The sequence below is a fragment of the Pseudorasbora parva genome, chromosome 7 (genome assembly GCF_024679245.1).
Source record: "Pseudorasbora parva isolate DD20220531a chromosome 7, ASM2467924v1, whole genome shotgun sequence".
Lineage (NCBI taxonomy): Eukaryota > Metazoa > Chordata > Actinopteri > Cypriniformes > Gobionidae > Pseudorasbora > Pseudorasbora parva.
In genome coordinates this window covers 17,037,495-17,062,469 of record NC_090178.1, presented here as the reverse complement: position 1 = coordinate 17,062,469, position 24,975 = coordinate 17,037,495, and the positions used below count along the sequence as shown (strand labels likewise).

Genomic DNA, 24,975 nt, shown 5'->3' with positions numbered 1-24,975 from the left:
AGTGGATCACAGTGTAGTTATTTTTAGCATTGGTGAAAAAAAGGAGTTGACGTAGCATGGCTCACGTCAGTTGAGCAGCTACAGTGACTGTGGGTTACAGCAGCGCTACATGCTGCTAAAACACTCAAGGGCCTGGAAGTCTCTTCACAAGCCCACCAATGAGGCATCCATCACCCGCCACATTTGGCCAATGCTGACTTTTAATTGACTTAACTGCTAATATGGTTGTTCTGGTGTTCAGACTTTTTGTTTCATTGCAGAAAATGTAATCATGGATTAGATTTCTTATTAAATCCATTTATTGTTCTCTACAAAAAGATAGTAAGCAGTGTGCTGTGTAGATGAATTTAACTGTCACTGTAAAACTATTATTAATATAGCATGTTTGTTTTTCATTTCAATGCAAGCATATATTTTGCAAAACATTTAAGTACTGCTTTGGTGGCCTTGATGCTGTTTCTACACAAATCTGAAAACAAATCAGATTACAACTTTCCAATTTCCTCTTCAGGTTACCCCAGGCAGCCTGGTTACAGTACTATGCCAAATGCCAATTACCCAGGCCCTGGCATGGGCGGATCCATGAATCCTATGTCTGCGCAAGGAGGAGGGCCACTGTTTGCTGGCATGGCTTCTGGGAGGATGCCTCATGGCCAGATGGGTGCACGTCCCTTTGGCCCCAACATGGGCCCCAACATGAATCCCAGTATGGGCCCTAATATGGGCAACATGCCCCCTCAAGTAGGAACCGGGATGTGCCCACCTCCAGGCCTCAACAGAAAGCCGCAGGATGCCGCAGCAATGCAGCATGGACCCGCCAACTCGATACACAACAGGTACGCAAGAACTGAAATGCAACTTAAGTTGCACAATTTCATTCATAATTACACATTTTAAATGTCTGATTTGTTAGCCTTTTCTCCTTTAAAAAAAATACAATCTGGTGTCAGTGATTATTCGAATTGAAATGTTGAAATGTTTTGCCGCAGACTACCAGGTTATGCCAATATGTCTCCTGGGCCTGGTATGATGGGCTCAGGACCGCCGTATGGCCCCTCTATGAACAACATGCCTGGGATGATGAACACCCAGGGTTCTCCCTACCCCATGGGTGGCAACATGTCTAACAACACTAGTGGTAAGATCATGACAAACATTTATTTTTATATACTACATAACTTTGCTGAAATTAAAGTACATTTGTAAAGTCAAATCTCGTGACAGGTCAAAATTACAGTTAAGATATCTGTTTCTCTCCTAGGCATGTCCCCTGGTCCAGACTTTGGTATGGATGGGAAACTAAACCAAGCTCAGAAAATGAATAACAAAGTTGAGGGTACACCCAAGGCGGAATCAAAATCCAAGGTTTGCTTAGTGTTTAGATGGAAGTATAATATCTTTACAGCATACATCAGTTACCCTTTGTTGCACCTCATGTGTAATTCCTTTCATATAATCTCCTTCTGCCTAGAAGTCAAGTTCCTCCACCACAACCAATGAGAAGATCACTCGTTTGTATGAGCTAGGCCCAGAGCCAGAAAGAAAGATGTGGGTAGACCGTTACTTGGCTTTCATAGAGGAAAAAGCCATGGGCATGAGTAACCTGCCAGCTGTGGGACGTAAGCCCCTTGATCTCTTCAGACTCTACATGTCCGTCAAGGAGATTGGAGGTCTTACACAGGTATATTCAAGCCTGCCATACACATTTCGATAATGTTGAAAGTCTTAACTCATTTCCTCTCAAGGGTGTTTGCTTAAATGCTTTGGCATGCTTGTAAATGCAGGTTAATAAGAACAAAAAATGGAGGGAACTGGCCACAAATCTGAACGTGGGGACCTCCAGCAGTGCCGCCAGCTCTCTGAAAAAGCAGTACATCCAATGTCTGTATGCTTTTGAATGTAAGATTGAGCGTGGAGAAGACCCACCACCTGACATTATGACTACAGATAGCAAAAAGAACCAGGCCAAAATTCAGCCTCCCTCCCCAGGTGAGTCTTGGCAACATGGATTTGTGTCATGACATGTATTGAAGCAAGTACAGGTAAATCTTAATTAAACTGTCACAGCATAACCCCAATTACAAAATAAGGGAAGGTAGATATACTAAATGCCTTTTTTTATAGTTAAACAAATTAGTTATTGAAGCACTGTAAGTTCATCAATTAATATTGGCGGTGCAATTTAAGATCTTAGTTTAAACTTGTGTATATAAGCATTATCACTAATGAACCATATAAGTCATAAATTATCCCTTCAAAGTGTGAAACCCTAAATATTTTTGAGATGTTAACAAATATGATTCCAGTTTGGTGAGTATGTGTCTACATGATTAGATTCTGAGTATTTCTCTGCATTATTTGTGAGGACATCTTAATGAAACGGGGGAATTTCATGACACTTTATCTCACCCAAGTATTTGTCTTGTAGTACTGTTAGTGGTGTAGTATCTGCATGTAAATACAGGCCATAGAAGTATAATTTTCCCAATCTTGTCTTTTTTGTTGTTGTTGCATGGCACAGCTGGATCTGGCTCTCTCCAGGGGCCTCAGACACCACAGTCCACCAGCAGCTCCATGGCGGAAAGCGGAGACTTGAAACCCCCTACTCCTGCCTCCACCCCACACAGCCAGATGCCCCCAATGCCGAGTGGCAGGTGAGTTTTGCTTGTATGTCTTGTGCTACTGCCTGTGTCATTTGACTGTGAACTGCTCCTTACCTGCCCTGTTTCTTAGGAGCAGTGTGAACTTGCAGGATCCATTTGCTGATAGCGACTTTTCTCGGAGAAGCACTATGACTCCCAATTCTGGCTACCAGTCAGGCATGAGCACTCCGGAGATGCCTGTTCGCATGGGACCCTATGAACCCAATAAAGACCACTTCAGTGGTATGCGTAAAGGTTTGTATTGTTTTTCTGTAACATTATTTGTCCTGTACACCTTGTACATCAGTTCATATTTTATATTTTGTAATGGTGTCATGAGCCATTATAGTTCATGGTTAGCTACATGCTACATTTAATGATTTGTGTGCTTGTGGTCCTAGTTGGAGAACAGTTCATGCCTGGTGGACAGGGTCCCAACAGCACTCTCAGTGATCAGTGCAACAGGGGGCCACAAGGTCCCATGGGAAACATGCCTATGGGTCAGCGACACCAGTATCCATATGGCCCCGGCTATGACAGAAGGTATAATAAATCGTACATTTTTTGGATATAAACTCCATTCTTTCTTTTTTGTTGACGTTATTTAAATGATGCAAAAACTGTAACCTCTCCTGCATTGCGTAGACCAGAGTCAGGGATGGGCACAGATGGCAGCATGGGGCCTGGAGTGCCACAGCCAAATATAATGACTTCCAATGCTGAATCTGGGATGTACTCACCAAATCGTTACCCTCCACAGCAACAGCGGTCAGTCGACTTCCCTGTTAGTTTTTATGGATATTGTATTTGTATATCTGCTATATCTTTTATACTGATTTCTCTTATGTGTGGCGCTTGTGCAGACATGATTCCTATAGTAATCAGTATCCTGGGCAGGGTGCGCCTCCTGGTGGCTCATATCCGAATCAGCAGCCTGGAATGTACCCGCAACAACAGTTGGTAGGAAAGCATTTAATAGAATGAGTTGATATTTTTCTATTTGATGTTTGTGTTAAGAAAAAGTTACTGAAAGCCTTGCCACATATTTTAAATATAACTTATTTGCATTTAGAACTACAAAAGGCCAGGTGATGGCGTCTACCCACCAGCTAAACGGCATCATGACGGTGAGATGTTCAGTGGGCCATACAACGCCCAGCAGCCACAGCCACCAACGCAGGCTGCCCCTAGTGGTCCTTCAAGTGGTCAACAGGAAATGTTTAACCAGTATAACAGTTCTTACCCTGGTTCGGAGCGCCGTCCACCTGGTCCTCAGAACCAGTTCCCTTTTCCTTTTGGAAGAGATAGGATGCAAGCAGGGACGGGCCCAAATTCCCAGGGTTCCATGCCACCTCAAATGATGGGCAGTCCAATGCAGTCTGGTCCTGACGGTCCTCAAGGTGGCATGTGGCCAGGCCGAGGTGATATGGGCTACCCCAATTATCCTAACCGTCAAGGACCTCCTGCTGGCCCTGGCCAGGGACCAGGCTACCATGCCATGAACCGATCTGAAGAGATGATGTCATCTGAACCACGCATGAATCATGATGGGCAGTGGCCTGGGCCACGACAGCCCCCATATGGCCCTGGTACTGCAGGTCCACCAATGAGCAGACCCTTGCAGTCCAACTACCAGTCTCCTCAAAACATGCAAAACCACATTCCACAGGTGTCAAGCCCCACACCCATGCCTCGCCCCATGGAAAGTAGGACTTCCCCCAGCAAATCACCCTACATGCCAAGCAATATCAAAATGCAGAAGGTGGGACCTCCAGTCCCTGCATCTCACATTGTACCTCCCTCAGTACAGCCTCCAATGATGAGAAGAGACCTATCCTTCCCTCCAGGTTCCATAGAGGCTACGCCACCAGTTCTCAAATCACGCAGGCGTCTTACCATGAAAGAAATTGGTAAGAGTTTATTTGTTGTAGTGAATTACATTTTGGTCATTTATCTGGGTTAGACCTGTGAGATATGAAAATATAACTGTATACAACTTTTGTAGGCACTCCAGAAGCATGGAGAGTCATGATGTCCCTTAAATCAGGACTGTTGGCAGAGAGCACATGGGCTTTAGACACCATCAACATCTTGTTATATGATGACAACAGTATTTCAAATTTCAACCTTATACAGGTGAGTCATTTTGAGGTAATGACAAAAATATTTTGCTGTTACTAAAGTGTTCATCCTTAATAACATACTAATGTCTTCTTTTGAAGCTCCCTGGTTTCCTGGAACTAATTGTTGAGTATTTCCGTCGTTGCCTCATTGAGATCTTTGGGATTCTGAGGGAATATGAAGTTGGTGATCCAGGACAAAGAGCTCTGTTAGATCCCAGCTTGCTCAAAAAAGATGAAAACACTGTGGATGATGAGATATTGGTGGAGGGCATGGAGGAAGATGGAGAAACAGAGGAGGAAGATGAAGGTGAGGAAATGCACAGGTCAAAACATCAAGAACAACTCTTAGATCCGCTACAGATAAAACAGGAAGAAAAACCAACGCTTGAAGACGGTGTGAAGAAAGAAGATTGCCATGGGATTGGAGGAGAGTCATCTACAGAACCCAAGACTTCTGAGCCACCATGTCTTGAGTTGGCTGTTACTCAAGAGAAGCCCAAACAGGCTAGCAAGTTTGATAAGCTTCCCTTGAAGATTGTGCGAAAGAAGGATCCGTTTGTGGTGGACTGCTCAAATAAGCTTGGCCGATTGCAGGAATTTGACAGTGGCCTTCTGCACTGGAGTATTGGTGGAGGTGATACAACAGAACACATCCAGACCCACTTTGAAAGCAAGATAGACCTGTTGCAACAACGGAAGCATCTTCCTGCCCAGGTCCAAGACAGGAAGAGAGAAGCTCAGAAGGACAGCCAGGCAGCTTCACTTCCCTCCTCCAGTGAAGAGCACCGGAAAGAAGTGGACCGGCAGCCTTCTCCAGAATCATCCACTGAGAAAGTGACCAACGGAATTTCAGATTTGACGGAGGACAGACCTGCTGACTGCTTAGAAAGCGCCTCCGAGGGGACATCTCACGTAGAGAAAGATCAAGAGGAGAAAATATCAGAGGCTACAACTCCAGAAAACATTAGGCCAGCACCTCCAAGTCCATTATTACAGGGTCAGCGCTCTATTGCCATTTTAGAAGATGAGCCACACAGCAAGGATGAAGCTCCTCTTGTCACGCTCTCAGACTGGCAAGATTCCCTTGCCCGTCGCTGCATTTGTGTGTCCAACATTGTCCGCAGCCTCTCGTTCATCCCGGGCAATGACTCTGAGATGTCCAAGCACCCAGGGCTGTTGTTATTGCTGGGCCGACTGTTGCTTCTCCACCATCTGCATCCAGAGCGAAAGCAGGCGCCTTTAACCTATGAGAAAGAAGAAGAGGTGGATGAGAGTCTTGGTAGCAAGAAAGACGAATGGTGGTGGGACTGTCTGGAGCTACTGCGGGAAAATTGCTTGGTCACTCTTGCCAACATCTCAGGCCAGCTTGACTTCTCAGTCTACACTGAGAGCATCTGCCTGCCTCTGCTGGATGGCTTGCTCCATTGGGCCGTTTGTCCTTCAGCCGAAGCCCAAGACCCCTTCCCTAGTCTTGGGCTTAATGGCGCCTTGTCCCCCCAGAGACTAGTCCTGGAGACCCTCTGTAAGCTCAGCATTCAGGACAACAATGTGGACCTCATTCTAGCAACGCCACCTTTTAGTAGATTAGAGAAGCTGTTTGGGAACCTTGTGCGTCTAGTTGGAGAGCGAAAGGTCCCTGTTTGTCGGGAGATGGCGGTCGTGCTGCTGGCCAATCTTGCACAGGGTGACAGCCTGGCGGCCCGTGCCATAGCGGTACAGAAGGCCAGTGTAGGGAATCTTTTGGGTTTCTTGGAGGACAGCTTAGCGGCTACACAGTTCCAGCAGAGCCAAGGTTCCTTACTGCACATGCAGGGGTCACACTTTGAGCCAACAAGTGTGGACATGATGCGGCGGGCTGCTCGGGCTCTGCTCGCCCTCGCTAAGGTGGAGGAGAACCACTCTGAGTTTACGCTCTATGAGTCGCGGCTACTGGACCTTTCTGTCTCCCCACTCATGAACTCATTGGTGTCCCATGTCATCTGTGATGTACTCTTTTTGATAGGCCAGTCATGACAGCTGTGCGGAGCTATGGCTCCACCTTCTCTGGTTTTCGTACTTCCCCCTTGCCTGTCCTCCCCATTTGCGAGTGGGAATTGAAAGCAGAGAAAATTGACTGTTCTTGTTTTTTTGTTTTTTTATTTATGCAAGCCCTTTCATATTACACCCACTGGTCCCCCTTTTCTCTGCATCTCACTTTGGGAAGGTTGTCACGAATTTGCTGTGGATCATGAACCAGAGCCTCAACACACTGACACAAACTGTAACACTGATGCCAACTAGATGACATGGACAGGGACCCCAACTTTTGTGTCCTTGTCTGAGGTGAAATAACTTTTTATAATAAAATAAATAAATGAATAAAATAAATAGCTTGAAAAAACAAACTATTTACCAAAGTTGCTGTCTTGTTTACAGTGAGTTTTGGGGTTAATTGTTCCTTTGTTCTCCCCAAGAGGGTGCAAATAATACACAGCTCTTGTTCACATTGACAGGTAGACTCTTCATTGTTTGGTGGTTGTATTTTGATGCTACACGGTCAACCTTTCTGGATGCGTGTACAGCAGAAATGAGTTGTCATTTTCTGTACAGTACTCCACAACTGTAAACATACTGCAAACGTACTGCACTGTTCCACATGGGGAAAATGTTGGTTCAGTCGGCTCCGTTTTTAAACCGTTTTTAAACCATTAGTTTGCTGGTGAGGAGAATAACCCCCAAAGTATCAAGGACGTACAACACCCTGACCTCTTCTCTTTTAACCCTTGATTGTATGAATTGACCCCTATAAAGAAATCACCTCCTAGGACTGGTTTTCAACTTAAGATACAGCTGAGGCTGTACTGTATATAAGATGTTGTACATTTACACCTCTTTTTCTCTTTCTCTCCCTCTATCTTTCACACACTCTTGCTTCTTATTCTTTTTATCTATGAAGAATAAGAGCGGACACTCAAGTTGGGTTAATTGCATCAAAATCCCTAGGTATATAAACTGAACCATCTTTTGGCCTCCACGGTTCCTCCATAGTGCAGCAAACAACTGAAATATTTTAATTTCGTCTCCTGGTACAACAAAATAACTCTAGATGAAGAAACACAGTTGAGATATTTTTTTCTCCAGTGATATGAATTCTGCATATTTGTATTTCAGACTATGTAGCTTAATGTAAATGTTTTTCCCTTTTTGGCTCAATGAATATCATTTATTCACTATGAAATCTTTATACTATATGTTCCACGTGGTAAGAATAAATGTACATTAAATCTTGGTAAGATGTTTGTGATTATTTTCATTTAGATGTTTTTTTTTTTTTTATAAATAGCAAGCCATTAATCATGAAATGTGATTTATTTTTATGTTGTCAGTTAGTTGAATTAATGAGATTTGAGTGACGTATCTTTATAGTAAAGATTTTATATTTTAAGATTTAATATTTCTCTAAGGATAGTTTTTAATGGTATAAGTTGATGAAAAGACGTCAAAAACCGTGTCTCCTGAGACAACGAAAAGCCGAAGCAAACATTTTCAGCGTGCATTAAGTAAAAAATAATAGAATATTTAACTGTTTTAATGTGTTCATAGTCAGGGAAAGATAAGTAATATAATATAAATAGATTTTCATAAAGCAGGTGTATAGTGCTACTTTGGGGCTTTTATTTTGACATTTGTAAGACTGCATGGCGGAAGTGCATGTCGTCAGTTCTATCGTTCTTTTCAATGGCTTATGAGACGAATTGGAAAACGTGAATATACTCTACTGTGTTTTATTATTCGACTGCTCGTTGTTTAGCTTTTTTTACAAACTCAAAGAAAGAAAAGCATATTGCTCGTTTTGGCTTCTTTTGTTTTAAGGTGCCTCGCTTATCGGTTGTGCAAATTTACACAAAATTATTAATTTGATCATAATTTTCAGTAAGGGAAATTCTGTTGTCTTTTTAAATGAAAGTTTCTGTCAAACATGTCACCTTCAGCCAGTTGTATAAATCAAGATTTGTGGACAGTTGCACAGTTTGCAGGGGCCACGCGATTGCTTTCCCTTTGTTTACAGGTAAGCAACTGACATAAACGACTAAAATATCCGCCAAATTATGTATTTGTAATTGTATTCTGCATGATGTCTGTCTTGATTCATTATTTATATAAAGCTTCATAAAATAATCGCTGGCGCTTTTTATGTGAAATTGACATTAGAGTGACACCTACTGCATATCTGGGCATATGACAAATTACTGTTTGTTTATTTTGTGCTCTTTTGAAGGCTGTTCTGAATGCAGTGATTCCAGACCATGTGGCAGATGCCTTTAGTCCTCCGCGGTCAGAGACCCCTCTCCTACTTGACCCTGTCATCGAAGCAATATTTGGTGGCCTTAGTCACTGGGATGCAGAGCATTTCCTCTTTATTGCAGAACGTGGATACTTATATGAACACAACTTTGCATTCTTTCCTCTTTTTCCTCTCATCCTGCGATTACTGGCAGACACTGTGCTGTGGCCCATGTGTGGATTTCTCACAATGCATGGCCGATTACTTTTAGCTGTGGCTATAGGGAATAGCATTCTCTTTGTCATAAGTGCAGTGGCACTATACAAACTGAGTCGTTTGGTGGTACAGGACAGAAAACTTGCCCTTGTTGCAGTCTTAATGTACTGTCTGACACCGGCTAATGTTTTTATGGTCGCTGGCTACTCAGAGACTCTCTTTGCTACTCTTACCTTTGCAGGCCTCTGGTTACTAGAGAAAAGATTCACAATAGGAGCTTGTCTTCTGCTTGGGTTTGCGACAGGTGCTCGTGCCAATGGGGTTGTGAATGCTGGATTTTTGCTGTATCTCTCCTTGCAATGGGGTCTTGCCCGTACAAGGGCTTTTAGCAAAGGAGAAGGGGGAGTTCGATACAGTCACTGTGTATGGGAGGTTATTCGTTTTGCGCTCACAGGAGCTTTTTATGCAGCTCTTGTAGCACTACCCTTTTGCCTGTTTCAGTTCTATGGTTACCAAACGTTTTGCCATCCAACTGCAACTCCAACTGTTCCCCCTGTGCTGCTTGATTTGGCCCGTGACAAAGGATACCGTGTGGCTGATGCAGCATCTCCAACACCAAGATGGTGTCAATGGCAAATTCCACTTTTGTATTCATACATACAGGATGCTTATTGGGATGTGGGCTTTCTTCGATACTTTCGATGGATGCAGATACCCAACTTTATTTTAGCACTGCCTGTTGCGACTCTGGGATTCATTGCCTCATATATGTACATAATGGCTAACCCAGTGTTTTGTATGTATTTGGGTTTGGGAGACAGAGGAAAAGACAGGAAAATGCATGGCTTCTTTAACCCCAAAGTCTTTGTTTACATTGTGCACAGTTCTGTCCTCCTTCTGTTTGGAATTTTCTGTATGCATGTGCAGGTAAGACTCTTGAAATTGATCATTATTATGTGATCTATGTAGTATACCTGCTCAACATGGCTTGTTTTATTGTCCTCTCAGGTGTTGACACGGTTTCTTGCATCCTCCTCGCCTGTGCTCTACTGGATCAGTGGCCACCTGCTTTTTCAGTATGAACCTCTGCTGCGAGATGAAAGGCTGTTCAGACCTGACCAAATACAACAGCAAAAGACTGAAAAACCTGGCTTAAGATGTGCTGTGGGAATGTGCAAAAATAATCAAGTCCTTTACCTCTTGATGCACTGGCAGGCTTGCTCAGTTTTCACACAATGCATCCTGGGGTATTTCATATCATATTGGTTTTTAGGTCTGGCTCTGCACTGTAACTTCCTTCCCTGGACTTAATTTTACAGGAATAAGCTTTTTTGTAGTCTTTGTAACATTCCTCTGGCCTTTTGAATAATGTCAATGCTGCTTAACAAAAATTGTTAGAATTAATGTATTGTATTATTTAAACATGGTTTCTGGTGTTCCCTAAACAGGCTATTATATATTTTTGTATTGGATAAGTATTTAATAAATATCCTTATTTACATATAAGTGCTGTATTTGTTTATGTATTTACTCTTATGAGAAGAACAAGAAAAACCTTAGCCAAACTGTATGCTGTGTTTGAATGTTAAGTTATTAAAATATAATGATTTGGTCTAGTTTGGAGGAGAACACGTTGACTAGGCATGCCTTTCACATGGTCACATGGCAAGACCCCTTTATATTGTGTTGTATCACCATCTAGTGGGTACGAAGTGTCATAAATGGTCTGTTCATACAATGATAGTAAAACAATAAAAAGGTATGTGACCATTCCAATGTTCCTATCAAATGATAGTTTTTAATATTTTCGAGAGGGCTTTAATTTTTGTTGTTGATATGTATATAGTATGTATAAGTATGCCAAAATGCCAAAGCATTTCTAATTATGGTTTCAATTTTTTAGGTTTAAGTTTTATCATCTAACATTTATATTAGATTTTATTTCGACTTACTGTTTATTTTTTTATTTTAAGTTTTAGCTTTGGTTAACACACAACTCTCAACCACCTTGTTTGTTACAAGGTGGTTGTAACAATATTGTTACAACCACCTTGCAAAAAAAAAAAGTAGGAGAAACAAACCGTGCTTTGTTTTTAAAAAGGAGAACGCATAGCGGGCTTTGGCCTATAAAAGTTAATTATAAAAGATTTGTTTCTATTTTAGACAGGTTACATATTTTGTTGCATTCATAATTGCGGGTGTTTTGTATTTGTTACATTCGCGTCAGTAAAAACTACACCGGCTGTGGCATAGCGTCTCGGAAGTGATCTTTCATTGGTCAGGCTGAGATGACGCAACCCTTGCAAATCATTGGTCGCTTTCTTCAGGTAATCCTCGGCTAGGGAAGTGATCGCGCTGAGGTAAATATTGTTGTAGCTGAGCGCTGCGTTATATTAGCTCTTACTAGAGAATTATAAACAACATGCTCTATATAATATGAAGATCTAAGACTTATTAAGGTTGGATAGCGATCGGACGACTAGGCAGCGCGAGAAGCCGGGTGTCGTTAAAATGACGGTTGAACAGTCCGTGAGGAGTAACGTTAACTTAATGTCGTCCGCTGAGATAGTTGACAGCTAGTCAAAAAGCTAACGCAATTAGCTTAGCTAAGAGACTCATAATTTATCGAAAGCAACAACATGGCATGATAATATCATATTTGTTTGCCGGGATAATCCCTATAGGGGATGTTTAGTTACAAACGAATGCACTGAGCAACCAATTGTTTGCTTTGTGGACTTTCTAACTTAACTTAGCTTAGGTTAGTAACTTAGTTGTGTCGAACAATAAATATTAGTAACGTTATTCAAGTCATTTATCAGTACATTTGTCACGGTATCTTAAGTTATATGTGACGGAGCTTCACACCAAATATGTAGTTTTGATCTAGCTTCCTCTTTGTTAGGGTTTTGTTTGTAACAAGTTAACTTAACCTGTTCTCACGGTTAACGTTACATCTATAGTATAGTGTTAGTTACATTTTCTGAAAATGAAAAACTGTGAGTATCAACAAATAGACCCTCGAGCGCTAAGAACACCAACCACCCGGACGTCCTCCTCCTCCCTGCCATGTGGGAGGAAAAGCTCCCAGCGCCTGCGGAGAAAATGGGAGGTATTCCCTGGGAAAAATCGCTTCTTCTGTGATGGGCGTATTATGTTGGCAAGTCAATGCGGTGTGCTCCCGCTGACCATCGCCCTTATTTTCATCACCAGTGGCTTATTCTTCACATTTGAGTGAGTAGTATGCACTTGCTCACAGAGACACCAGTGTGCTAGACAATACTACTACTTTTGACAATGGAGACATCTCCACCGCTCTTCTTGACATCATGCCTGTCTGAAAGAGATGCATACACTCGTTTATCATCAGAAAGTAAGCTTTTTAACCCATATTTGTATCAGGTGATAACCTTGTTCTTGCCTTTGTTCTTGATTCCCAACAGTTGCCCCTTTCTGGTGGTTAACCTCACTGTCTTCATTCCAGTAATCGGTGGGGTCTTATTTCTATTTGTCATCTTCACCCTCCTTCAAACCAGTTTTACAGACCCTGGGATCATACCCAGGGCTTTGCCGGATGAGGCTGTGGACATAGAGAGACAGATTGGTGAGGCTAATAATGTACATTATTTGTCTTCATTTTGCCTCGTAACTTATTTGTTGTATATGTTGTTATTACAATTGTGGGTTTCTTTAAAGATAATTCTGGATCGTCAACATACCGTCCACCTCCCCGCACTAAAGAGATACTTATAAATGACCAGGTGGTCAAGCTTAAATATTGTTTCACATGCAAGATGTTCCGTCCGCCCCGGACATCCCACTGCAGCCTTTGTGACAACTGTGTTGGTAAGGCAGGATTTCTATATCAAGCATACAAAGTTTCTGCATTTAAAGATATAGTTTACTGAGAAATTAAAATGTTTTTTCTCACTCACCTAAATGTTTTTCAAAACCTTAAATGTAATGATGACATGTTATTTTTGTCATGCATTTATTATAAAATGGAAATTACATCATGATTTACTCTCATGTTGTTTCAAACCTGTGACTTTCTATTTTGTGGGAACATAAAATAAGATATTTTGAGATCTTTTTGTCCATACAATAGAAGCCAATGTTAACCAAAATAGTTAATTCTTCAAAATATATTATTTTGTCTGTCACAGAAAAAAAGAAAGTCATACAGGTTTGAAACAACATGAGGGTGAGTAAATCATGACAAAAATGTTATTTTTGGGTGAACTATCACTTTAAAACCTCAACAAGAACAATAAAGGAGTCTATTCAAATTGTGTACTCTATTCCATGTCTTCTGAAGCCTTACACTTTATGTATAGACTGAATTATCTTCCCCTTCACTGAGCTGTTAATTCTGCAATCAGTAAGTTAATGATTCATGTACTAATAATTTAGACCTGGCCAAATCAGCTCATTCAGAAAATCAGACTCAAAATAAATAATTATTTCACAAATCTAGCAATATAAGCTTTTGTAATGAAATCTTGTGAATGGATCGTGGAGAATTAGGGTGGATATAAAGAGTTGTAATTTCATCTTAAATGTTCTCATTCACAGCAATTGAATGGCTTCATAAAATATACCGCACAAGTTATATGGTCCATTTTGTGAAACTTTTGCTTTATTAAATCTCAAGTACCCATTAATTGTAATTCTATGGAAAGAATTCATGCTGGTTTGAACCCCATAGGTGTAAGAAAATAATGACATTTTTTGGGGTGAACTGTTTCTTTAAAAGCTAAAAAATGTCATGTTATAATAAATGTGTAATAGTCTAACTTATAACACAAATCACTTACTTAAAATCATTGCATGACAATGCACATCTCTTTTTTTTCCCCGTAAGGTTTCTCGTAAGCATTGTTTCTCAGTAGTTTCTGTGTCTGTTCCCCTTGTAGAGCGGTTCGACCATCATTGTCCTTGGGTGGGGAACTGTGTTGGAAAGCGCAACTATCGCTTTTTTTATGCCTTCATAGTGTCACTATCCTTTCTGACCTCCTTTATCTTTGGCTGTGTGATCACTCACCTCACTTTACGTAAGTTTCACCACAGTCACTTTCACACAAAAACAACCATTGTTATTGCGTATGATAGTTGTCAGTGGGGAGATTTTTTTAAAGAGAAATTAAAGATGACAGGAAAGTCATTTATGACGTTACAATAAATGTCTATTTAAAAAGCTGTCCTTATGAACTTTCATTTCATCAAAGAGTTTTAGAAAGTAATGCATCACGGTTTCCACAACAATAGCACAGCCATTGTTGCCAGATTTTGTTCTGAATTTGATTGTGGGGGTAAAAATGGGTTTGGGCGGGTGGACAAAATTTGTGCTTGTTTGGGGTCAGTTAGGTGGTTTTAAAACATCAAAATTTTATAGTTTAATTGGTTAATAACAAACCCAAGTGTGCATGTAATCCATAAAATCAGTCATCATGACACACACACAGGCCCAGCATAGAGTCAGCTGGCATTGGTGTTGACGTCGCCAACGAGCATGTACTTTCAGCCTATCAGTGATCAGCAGGGAGACGTGCTCATTCATGACAGTTTGAAAGTAAAAAATAGCTGGAAGTGATTGCTATGCCAAAGTGGCAATTATATACAGTATATCTACTACAGTAATGAGTGGGGAAATTAACCAACTCTCAACTTGGATTACACCTGTGACTCAAAGACTATTCATAAATATAACTAACTCTAAGAGCACAGTTGAATGACTTGAATTGAAATCGAATATAGGATTATGACTCCTGTCATAATCCCATATCGTGTGCACTCTGATCAGGATATCTGCAACTTTTAAAAAATCGTTTTAAACTGCGCTCTACTTGTCACTGACAGCTGCTGCAAGAGGTTTGAATCAGTGATTCATCAGTTTTGACGGTTATGTTCTGCGTTATGTTCTACAAATATACTTCACGAAAGACATAACCTTTACTGTACCTTTACAAAGGTAAATGCATTCTTGTTATTTTTTTTTGTTTTAGGACTATCATATAGTATGTAGGCTATCAGTGAATGACACATGTTGGCACTGGTGTGTGCAGTAATGTGTGTAATGTCTGCTAATTACGTTGTTCCGATCACTTATATTGAGCACTTTTTGCACTTAAATTAGTTTATTCTTACTGTTGACATTTGAAAGGATAAATGTGTTTTTTTCAATGGGTTAAAGTCATCGGTTAATTTTGTTATTTTGACAGTTTCCACTTTCCATTTTAGTCATGCATGATTATTTGAATGTATTTGCCCTGTTTTGATCCATTTTTATGGAAAATGTATACATTTATTTATATTATGTTATATGTTTTATTATATTTTTTGGAGATAAACTAATGCTAATCAACCTTGATTGACATGGCAAAAAACTATATCACATTATTTTGGCAGTTAAAATTTTGAGTGTTTTTTTCTTGGAGGGGGAGGGTTTTAGTGAGCTTTTGGGCTGGAAATCGTCGACCCAATCTGGCAACACTGAGCAGCGCTGTTTAACTGTGATAATAATATGAATTGTTTCTTGAGCATCAAATCAGCATATAAAATTGATTTGAAGGATGCTGAAAATTCAGCTTTTTCATCACAGGATTAAATTACCTTTTACAATATATTAAAATAGAAAACTTTAGAAAATAGAAAAGTATTTGACATTATTACATTATTTTTATTGTATTTTGCATCAATTAAATGCAAACTTTTGAACAGGACGGTTACTGTAGATATGTGTGAGATTGTTGTATTTTTTGTATGCAATTTTTAAGCAGTTCTCTGATCAGTTACTCTTATCAACAGGATCACAAATGAAAAGCAGTGGTATCATCCAGGCAATACAGGACAGCCCAGCCAGATATCCTTTTTTTACTGTGTTCACCCTGTCCTCATCGCTGGCAAACTTGTTGTCTGCACTGCCCCATGCTCAGAAGCACACAATAGTAAGGCTGACAGAGTTCACTGTCTGTTTACACTGCTGTTGGTTCTGCCTTTTCCTAATCCCATTCATCCCTAATCGGCTCAAGGATTCCACCACGCCCTGCTTTCCTGTCAGGATGGCAACATTGATCACTAGGTACAGATTCCTCTGGTGTCCAGCCCTCTTTTAAGTTTGCAGCTAGAGGTCATGCCACGGTTTTCCACCACAACCTGTGAGTTAATCAACCTGGCTAGCTCTGACCTCAGAAGGATACTGTACATTTTGGTTACGTGATGGGGCAGAATGACTGTTCAAACACATGAGAATACTTTTGCATAATTATATATAAAAAAAAAAATCACTACTATTTTGTACTGTTTTTGTATATTTTGTACTATTAAGGCCTCTTCACACCAAGGAAAATTACAATAATGATAACGATAAAGATAAAGTTTTAAATTTTTTTCTAAATATAAAAGAATAGCAGATAAACCACAGATAAAGTGAAAACACTTCCAGAACCATTTTTTTTCCAGCTGATGAATGTTTAAAAGGATGACAGCCAATTGGAATCCATCAGAATTTAAAACGCTAAATTTTTAACCAGCAGAAAACAAAACTGCAGCCTGTGCTTAGAATAAACCAAACGATATCGCCGCTGGTCTGGATGCTATATAGCTATCGTTATGATTACCATTACTGGTGTGAATTGACCTTCATAATGTATATTTGGACATTGACACACGTTTTCGGCAGATTTGCACCCTTAACCCTTCCTGCACTGTTGTGGAGCTGGTCATTTGTTTCTTCTCCATCTGGTCCATTCTGGGTCTGTCAGGTTTCCATACTTATCTTGTGGCCTCCAACCTTACAACCAACGAAGATGTAAATATCACCATGAATGCTCGATTCTAATCGATAATATCAAAGGAGCTGTATAATATTTTTTTTTTAATAATGTAGTCAGTCATTTAATTGCAATGTTTTATACATTTCAGATCAAAGGCTCTTGGTCCAGTAAAAGAGGTGAAGAATCAGGGAATCCCTACACCTATAACAACATCTTCACAAACTGTTGTGTGGTGCTATGTGGGCCGATGCCTCCCAGGTCAGTACTGAATGCAATTTGCTTCATAGCAGAAACAAATTTTTATTTTAGTATTCGTCAGACTAAAGAATTTGTTAAGTGAAGTAAGAATAAGTAAAGAATGTCAACTGCTTGTCATTTAGCTTAAAGGGTTACTTCAGCGATTAGCATATGTCTTTGTATCATGTCTGAAGTATATTCAAATGACTGTGCTCCCCCCTCTCATATCCCCCTGAGACAAGAGATTTATGCATTTTATTTCTGGAAAAATTCCTCCGATGACGCAAATATCGCCATTGTGCGTCATCGGAGGAATTTTTGGCCAGAGGCTAAAGACTACAGCCAGCAGAGGGAGCCATTTCTGCATGTTTTCAACTCGCACATGGGGGATGGGAGATCACGCTCACAAGCACTCAGCTCACAGCTGCAGCCTCAGGCATTCTTGTAAACAGTGCGGCCGGCAGAGCAAAATAAGTGTTTCAACTTCTCAAATTAATTCCTATAAAAGTGAGGCTTCCAAAAACATGAACTGAAAACGCGCCAGACTGAACATGCGCTGTGAATGTATGCCGTGAGTGCCTTCGCGTTTACCTCAGCTCTCATCACGAGAGCTCATTCAGCTCATCACGAATGCATGTAATTTGACTCCTGTAGCGTTTGCGCTGTTTGAGACTCCCTCAGCGGCTAAATCACACATTGAACAGACACGTTCAGTTTTTAATTGTAGTGTCTGTTCTCTAACTGAACTGATTTTATGAGAATGAACGCGGTCGCGGTGAAAAAGTGAAAGTGATTCAGTAATCTAGTAGCGGTGGCCTCGTAGGGCAGCAACGCATTCTGGGAATTGTTGTCTTTCATCCCCATGAGACAAAAATACATTTTCAGTCTTTTCTCAGTCTAGAAAGCACCAAATTAAAAAATACTTTCACATTTCTTCTACATTAATGACCCAGTTTAAATACAGATTTATCTTCCCAGCGCTGAAGTACCCCTTTAAGGCTGAAAGTACTGTTACAAACAAGAACATGTTTCTCATCTCTGACATGATAATTGTTCTTTCAGAGTTGTGCTGTTTTAAAAGTCAAGTAACAATAGATTACCAACTCATCCTTTTCATCTTTTACAGCCTGATTGACAGAAGAGGCTTTTTACCTCCAGATGATGCACCTCAAACGGTGACTTCTGAGGCTGAGCTTCCTCCCTTCATGGCCAAGAATGACACAAACATGGTAAGAGCACCTCATCATGTGATATCTGAGTCAGAGAATTAGTTCCAAAATCATGATAACATATCATGTAATATGTAAACTTTTTTTGCACTTGGGCTACAGGTGTGAAAGTGCCACAATTGTAGCACAAGTATAAAACATCCTGTTACCATCTCTGCAAACAACCACAAGTGATGCAGTTCATCATTTAACCAAAACATGCATGTGACAGGCAAAGGACATTAATGTTCCATACAGGACACACAAAATACAAACCTTAACCAGAAATGTTTTCGGACAAACATTTTCTTTATGTGCCAGACAGCAGGAACATAATACCACTTGCTTAATTTAGCGTATAGCCCATATCACTAATCAATAATTTGGTTTAGCACTTGAAAATGCAGCTAAAGCTTTTATCATGTGACTAGCTGAGGAAATGGCACATAGGTAGCTGCATAGGAATCATGGAGTTTTCCCAAGGAAAGATTATAAAGAACGGCAGGTTTGTTGGGCTTGTTTGTATGGCTGCGCAATTTTGCCCAAAATGTTGTTTTTATGTATTAATATGACGAATGACAATAATAATGATACTTAGGATTATTGTTGTTACTAAATAAAAGTATTACACAAAATAAATATTATTATTTTAAAAACACTTTAAAATAAAATAAAATAAAAATGTCATTCATTGTTAAAATGTTTTATAAATGCTTCTCATTACAAATTTTAAAAGATATTTGTCATGTGTTGCTTTTTCAAATGCACAATTTAAAAGACTCGAACTCAGTGTTGCCGAGATGGAGCAGCGTTTACTGCAAACCGATCAATCCAGTCACAGCCTTTGTGATTACATTGATCAAGCCAAATAAAATTCAATTTTAATTTTGGTCAATTGTGCAATCCCAGATTATCCTCACACAGAAACAAGCACACAATACACTTTCATTTTACCCAAACATGAGGCACTCACATGCGCAAAACAGTACTCCACGCATGCTACTGTGGTAAATTTCTTAATCGCACAGCCTTGGTAGCCATGGTATATAATCCTCATATATTTCTCCATCCACCAAAAATCATTTTATTTCAAACCATATACTATCAAAAGTTTGGGGTCAGTTAGATGTTCAAAAAATAATTTAATTATTTTATTCAGCAAGGATGCAATTGATCAGAAGTGACAGAAGGACTTTTACATTTTGTTAAAAATAAAATTCAAATGAATGCAAAAACAGACAACTGTTTTTAACATTGATAATAATAAGAAATGTTTCTTGAACACCAAATCAGATATTAGAATGATTTCTGAAGCATCATGTGACACTGAAGACTGGAGTAATGATGCTGAAAATTCAGCTTTGCCATCACAGGAATAAATAGCATTTTATAATATATTAAAATATAAATCTGCTATTTTAAATTGTAGTAATATTTCACATTATTACACTTTTTATTGTATTAAATAATTTCATCATTGGTGAGCATAAGAGGCTACTTTCAAAAACATAGTCTTTAGCTCGTTTCCACCAAGCGGTATAGCTCAGTACAGTACTTTTTAGTTCAGTATGATTCGGGACGCTAAACCCTGATCCGGCTTGCGTTTCCACCGCCAACAGCACCATTATAATAGGCTTGGTGTAGCGATCTACATCATTTTTGGCGAAGAAGAAAGCGACACTTCTCGGCATGTGGCTTTTGTCACAAGAAGACAAAATGCTTTATTAGAATCAAGGCTACAGGCCGCAAGGAAAAACAGCCGAAAAAGCAAGAGCAAATGACGATTCTGTCAACCAACCAATGTTTTGCAATGAGTCTAGCTCCACCCTTTAGTACTAGATTACTGTGCTAGGTAACCCAACGGAAGGGTGTCAAAAAAGTGATACGACATGGTTAGTAATAAGGGTACCGTTCACAACTTCTGACATTGGAAACAGTAAAAATTGCCATACCGCTCAGTAGAGGTGGCACGGCTCATAAACCCATGGTTCGGTTTGTGTCGCGGTTTTAGGGTCACGGTTTTTGGTTCTGTCCGGTTCTATTGGTTGTTTTCTTTTAATCGTTTACAGAAATTTACTTCAGTACTTCAGAAATTTACTACTATATATTTATATATATATATAGCTTAATTATCCACAATTTAGGATACAGCATTAAAAAAAAAATGTTATATCATGTAATTATGTACAAACTGAATTTGACTTGACTTTAAGCACATTATTGGGACAATCTCTGAGGAAGCTAGGTGAGATTTTGATACAGTAAGAGAGAAGACATCGATGACATGCATTTTATTTATTTGGCTAAAAAAGGAGAATATGTATTGCTATTTCTACAGGAACGTATTTGCCTTTTTAACAAACAAAGATTGAGCTGAAGAATGAACTTGCATTTATCAAACTGCCAACTTCAGTGTTGTTCAACTTCTTTAAAAAAAGTTGTATATTTTAAAAGAAAAATAGAGGAACTCTTAAAGCTCTGTCTTTTTAAACAAGTCAAAATACATTAAACATAAGTGAAAAACGAGGTGCCGGCGGGATGGAATATTATACCGCGGCTTGAGTACTTTTTATCAGCTGATGAAATCCTTCACACTCAATCACGCGGCACGGTTGCATGTCTTTTGCAATAAACTTCTCCAATGCTTTAGTTACGGCCATTGCCCTGTCCTTATCACGGAAAGGTTGCTTAAATGCTGCGGACAGTAGTTGTTTCCTAACTGGCTGCCTGCTTTACTGTCTACCGACACATTGGCGTGATGTCTTCTCAGATGAACTGATTAGAAGTGTTTCGATTAGCATATTGAATTTATTTTGCACAATAATGGCACACAGTCACAGTTCTATGTTATTTCAGTCATCAAAGGTAACAAGAAATCCAAAATGTTTCACACACCGGACTTATACGATGTCGGCGCAGCCTTCCTTATCTCACCCACTTGACATTTTAACACATGACAGGACCTGCAGCACTCCACTTTTACTGTCTTTTAATTATTTTACTGTATGTGTTCACACACACCTCTTATTTTGCTCGGAAAGTACACCCGCTGTCTGAGGTAACGCACAGGCAGGAGGCTACATTGCGCATGCGTCGAACCCTACGATGCACATGCTCCGAACCTAGACAAGCGAACCAAATGGTTCATTTTTTTTCATGTACCGTGCCACCCCACCGCTCTGTGGAAATGAGCCATATATGTCCCTAAACTTTCAAACAGTAGTGCAGATATGAACAGAAACCACAATTTTGAAAGATCTGAAAGCTAAGCTTTGACACAGAAAAGCGTGTGAAAACGCATGTGAGGTTTTCCAGGTTTAATCATATTTAATGTAAACCCCAGCTAATGATGTCTTCCTGGGAAAGTGTTACAGTTAATGAGGCTTGCACCTTTTCTGTTTAATGTGTGAAGATATGCACGTGGAAAGCTAGCTAGTTACAAGTGGTGTAAAATAATGCAGGAAAGGATAGAGTTGTAAAACATTTATGTTTTTAAATCTTTTAGCTTCGAGTCCACAAATGCAAATACAAATCATATTAGTCTATTGTGCTGTTTTTGATATTGACCTGCATCAAGCCCTGATGTTTGAAGTTATAAACCTTACACAGGAGGAGAACTGTCAGGAGTTTGCTCTCTCCTGCACTGCCTGAAGGCTCCTGCAGATCTGACATTCAATGGTAAGGGTGTTACATAGGGGTGCTTGCATGCCGTTTGTGACCATATTCTCATGACTCTTTGGCCTATACTCAGCCTTTTATTTGAACCGTCTGCTTGGCTTCCATTTCTTCGCATTGAAACCACGATCATAAGACATGTCCGTCATGAGAACGGAAATCATTGGGATCGTCGTCTATTCTCTGTTCCTTCTTTCTCCTGGATGAGTTGTGTGTTTTAGCTGACATCTGTTTTTACTCCATTTTATAATGGTCATGTGTTCATATATTAGTGCTCGCCAGAGGTCTGCAGTTTTTCTGCTTTTCCTCCATTAGGTCACTGTTTCCTAATTAATGTATCATCATCATCATCATCACGATTCATCTGTGCTTATCTCATTTTCATCCAGTCTCAGGATTCTGTCCTCTGAGGTCATGCTAGTTATCATGCACATGTGTTCTTTTCCACCTCTTCTCATGATGGATGATTATTCTGATGTTAAGGAGGTGTTTTCATCCTTTTATGACCCCTGGAGAACCCCTTATAAAATCAGCTGCACGGCTTCACCCTGAGCTCATATGCTTGATTTCCACATTTTCATCTCATTATTTCCTTGGCAGTACTAACCTACTTTTATCTTTATTCTGACTTGGCTAGCTTCTCATACTCATATTTACTGTGCTGTCTTAACACCAGTTGGCACTTGCATACCCATAGGTTTTGACTGTGATCTTCTTTGTTAGTGTGTTTAGTCTCTTACACTTTTTTTGTTGCAATTCTTTTCACAGTGCACACAGGGCACAAAGGAGCTAATAGAATCAATGGCACACTCCACAGTGATCCAGAGCACCTGCACTCCGGGCACACCCAAAACCGCCCCGGTTACCCAAGAGAGTCTAATAAGTACCATCACCATCTCTCCCCCCAGCAAACCTTCTACCGGCTGCTCAGGCCGCCAGGCCCGACGCCCCACAGACATGCCTTGCCCCCAGAAAGAGAACAAACGTGCTGCTCTTCACACCCATAAACCTATGTTGCGTCTACCCAGCCCTCCGTACTCCCTTTCTCAGAGTCCGCTTATTTTTAGTGACGCTCCTGACATGGGATTTATCCCACTTAACTAACCGCAGAATCTCTGCCACCAGCAGCCTTGTGCAAATATTCTCCTCTCTGTTACCACTTTGAGAACAGCATCACACTTTTTAAGAAACTGTGACATATTATACTCAGGATCCTCTCAGGAAACATGCCATCTTTCAACAAATGAGAATAAGCCTGCATTGATTTTTGAATAACAGAGGGATTTCAAGATTTGTTTGTTCCGTTAACAATGCATTTCAGAAGATGCTTTTGATTTTCAGTTCTTTTGAGCAAAAATCAACAGATGATCAGTGTTTAACGGAACCTCAAGCCATTTTCATTTTAAGCCTTTTGCCATTTACTTAGACCTAATGCAATAATTATATGCGTTGAAAGGTCACTTGGGTCTAAAAAAGCCTTACTTCAGACAGTCACTTCTGTTCATTTTGTGTGGTGTTCAAGACCTGCTACAGTAAAGTCATTGGTTTAAAAATCTTTGCATTAACAGTATTGGAGAGCTCAGGATTTGAGTGTTAGACAGTTACTGTTTATGTAAATGATACACTGTTACTGTCGGTCCAGAGGTTATCAATTCCTGAATAATGTTGTGACTTTCAGCGAATTAACATAGTTCATATTTCTGTTTATTTTGAGTTGTTTTAATACAGGGTTTTTCCTACTTTGAAAATGTTTTGGTGGCCACCAAAGTAAAATTTTGGGTTTCCTATAGCAAAACTTTAATTTTAGTTTGACTTCCCATGGCATTTTGAGGTAAAAAAAAAAACAAATGTTGTATAGTGATAACTAATTCATTCATTTGTTAATGCATCATGAAATGAAAAATATTTTTTACATCATTTATCAATCTAAATTACTGTAAAATTTTGCATACAATACTTATTACTAATATTTTTGAGTTGTGTAAACTAACAGTTTATGTGTTATGATCAAAAATAATTAACTATAACTAAGATTAATACATGATGTGAAAAGTTTTCAATTTTAAGCTTGGCTTATATTCAATCGTGTTTTGAAGTGTTACCAAAAATTCTGTCAAATGCATAAAGTGTCTTGATACTTAGAAGCAAAATATGTAAATATAATTACAATTATAATACATATTATGATACTTGTACCACTGAAAATCATTTTTAATCTAGGAAGATCCCTGTAGTATTTCTGACTTTTCATTGGTGGGTCAACATTTGTTTTCTGATTGTTATTATTAAAGTGTTTTTACTAAGCTTGAGAGAAGAACTGTTGTAACTAAAACCTTTTGCCTTGAGATTGATGGATTAGTGATAAATGAGTCATTTACATCAAGACAGTTTTTTAGTGAAGAGTCTGGCACATTTATAAAGTTGACAGAATAAGTTGCAGAAATGTCTTGCACATCTCAGAACTAGACCTTAAATAGTTTATCACTGCCAGCAGTGTTGGAGGGAAAGTAAAAGAATGTATAACTTGTTTTGTGTTATCCTTTTTCACCTGAAGACTTAAAGTAATAAACAAATGTTCTTTCTAAATGGGATTTAGTTGTGTTAATGCTTTAATCTTATTTTGAGGGATACAATCTCATAACATCTTATGCTTCTTTCCATGATCTGCTGCATGCCAGACTGGGCACATTCATTTAAACAGTAGATGGCACAGTTTTCCACTTCTTGTTTGCATGCGTCAGATGTGGAGTTTGTTTCTCCTGGAGGGATTGTTGATTTATTGCCTTTTTGATAGATTCAAGTATTTGAATCACAGTGCTTTGGATGTGATATTTG

The 24,975-nt window shown here is 39.6% G+C and overlaps 3 protein-coding genes across 6 annotated transcripts in view; all 3 read left to right on the top strand.

Moving 5' to 3' along the window:
* Window positions 1-8,033, top strand: part of arid1aa (AT-rich interaction domain 1Aa) — a 29,862-nt gene extending 21,829 nt beyond the window's left edge. Inside the window, exons 8-20 of one of the 2 annotated variants that reach the window (XM_067448363.1) lie at window positions 512-836; window positions 990-1,138; window positions 1,262-1,365; window positions 1,472-1,681; window positions 1,785-1,989; window positions 2,522-2,654; window positions 2,740-2,897; window positions 3,044-3,185; window positions 3,288-3,410; window positions 3,506-3,602; window positions 3,715-4,552; window positions 4,648-4,778; window positions 4,865-8,033. In XM_067448363.1, the coding sequence (XP_067304464.1) occupies window positions 512-836; window positions 990-1,138; window positions 1,262-1,365; window positions 1,472-1,681; window positions 1,785-1,989; window positions 2,522-2,654; window positions 2,740-2,897; window positions 3,044-3,185; window positions 3,288-3,410; window positions 3,506-3,602; window positions 3,715-4,552; window positions 4,648-4,778; window positions 4,865-6,778 (4,529 nt within the window). In that variant the 3' untranslated portion in view covers window positions 6,779-8,033. Of the gene's footprint in view, window positions 1-511; window positions 837-989; window positions 1,139-1,261; window positions 1,366-1,471; window positions 1,682-1,784; window positions 1,990-2,521; window positions 2,655-2,733; window positions 2,898-3,043; window positions 3,186-3,287; window positions 3,411-3,505; window positions 3,603-3,714; window positions 4,553-4,647; window positions 4,779-4,864 lie in introns of both variants that reach the window. The other variant, XM_067448362.1, reaches the window with a different exon arrangement.
* Window positions 8,034-8,158: 125 nt separating this feature from the next.
* Window positions 8,159-10,750, top strand: pigv (phosphatidylinositol glycan anchor biosynthesis, class V). The gene is made up of 3 exons (XM_067449588.1): window positions 8,159-8,813; window positions 9,024-10,172; window positions 10,254-10,750. The coding sequence occupies exons 1-3, from the start codon at window positions 8,724-8,726 to the stop codon at window positions 10,554-10,556; spliced, it is 1,542 nt and encodes a 513-aa protein (XP_067305689.1). The 5' UTR covers window positions 8,159-8,723; the 3' UTR covers window positions 10,557-10,750.
* A 1,463-nt stretch (window positions 10,751-12,213) lies between these two features.
* Window positions 12,214-24,975, top strand: part of zdhhc18a (zinc finger DHHC-type palmitoyltransferase 18a) — a 48,333-nt gene continuing 35,571 nt past the window's right edge. The window contains exons 1-10 of one of the 3 annotated variants that reach the window (XM_067448359.1): window positions 12,214-12,479; window positions 12,689-12,849; window positions 12,942-13,091; window positions 14,162-14,299; window positions 16,053-16,107; window positions 16,953-17,055; window positions 17,169-17,278; window positions 18,384-18,486; window positions 22,075-22,143; window positions 22,909-23,039. In XM_067448359.1, coding sequence (XP_067304460.1) covers window positions 12,235-12,479; window positions 12,689-12,849; window positions 12,942-13,091; window positions 14,162-14,299; window positions 16,053-16,107; window positions 16,953-17,055; window positions 17,169-17,278; window positions 18,384-18,486; window positions 22,075-22,116 — 1,107 coding nt within the window. In that variant the 5' untranslated portion in view covers window positions 12,214-12,234 and the 3' untranslated portion in view covers window positions 22,117-22,143; window positions 22,909-23,039. Of the gene's footprint in view, window positions 12,480-12,688; window positions 12,850-12,941; window positions 13,092-14,161; window positions 14,300-16,052; window positions 16,108-16,952; window positions 17,056-17,168; window positions 17,279-18,383; window positions 18,487-22,074; window positions 22,144-22,908; window positions 24,725-24,975 lie in introns of those variants that run through there. The other 2 variants (XM_067448357.1, XR_010906413.1) reach the window with 2 other exon arrangements.

What these genes read in the sequence shown, in the direction of transcription:
- pigv (XM_067449588.1), top strand. Translation starts at nt 8,724, where the DNA reads ATGTCACCTTCAGCCAGTTGTATAAATCAAGATTTGTGGACAGTTGCA. An exon ending in TGCTTTCCCTTTGTTTACAG is followed by an intron (nt 8,814 to 9,023) that starts GTAAGCAACTGA and finishes GCTCTTTTGAAG; the next exon opens with GCTGTTCTGAATGCAGTGAT. An exon ending in TTTTCTGTATGCATGTGCAG is followed by an intron (nt 10,173 to 10,253) that starts GTAAGACTCTTG and finishes TTGTCCTCTCAG; the next exon opens with GTGTTGACACGGTTTCTTGC.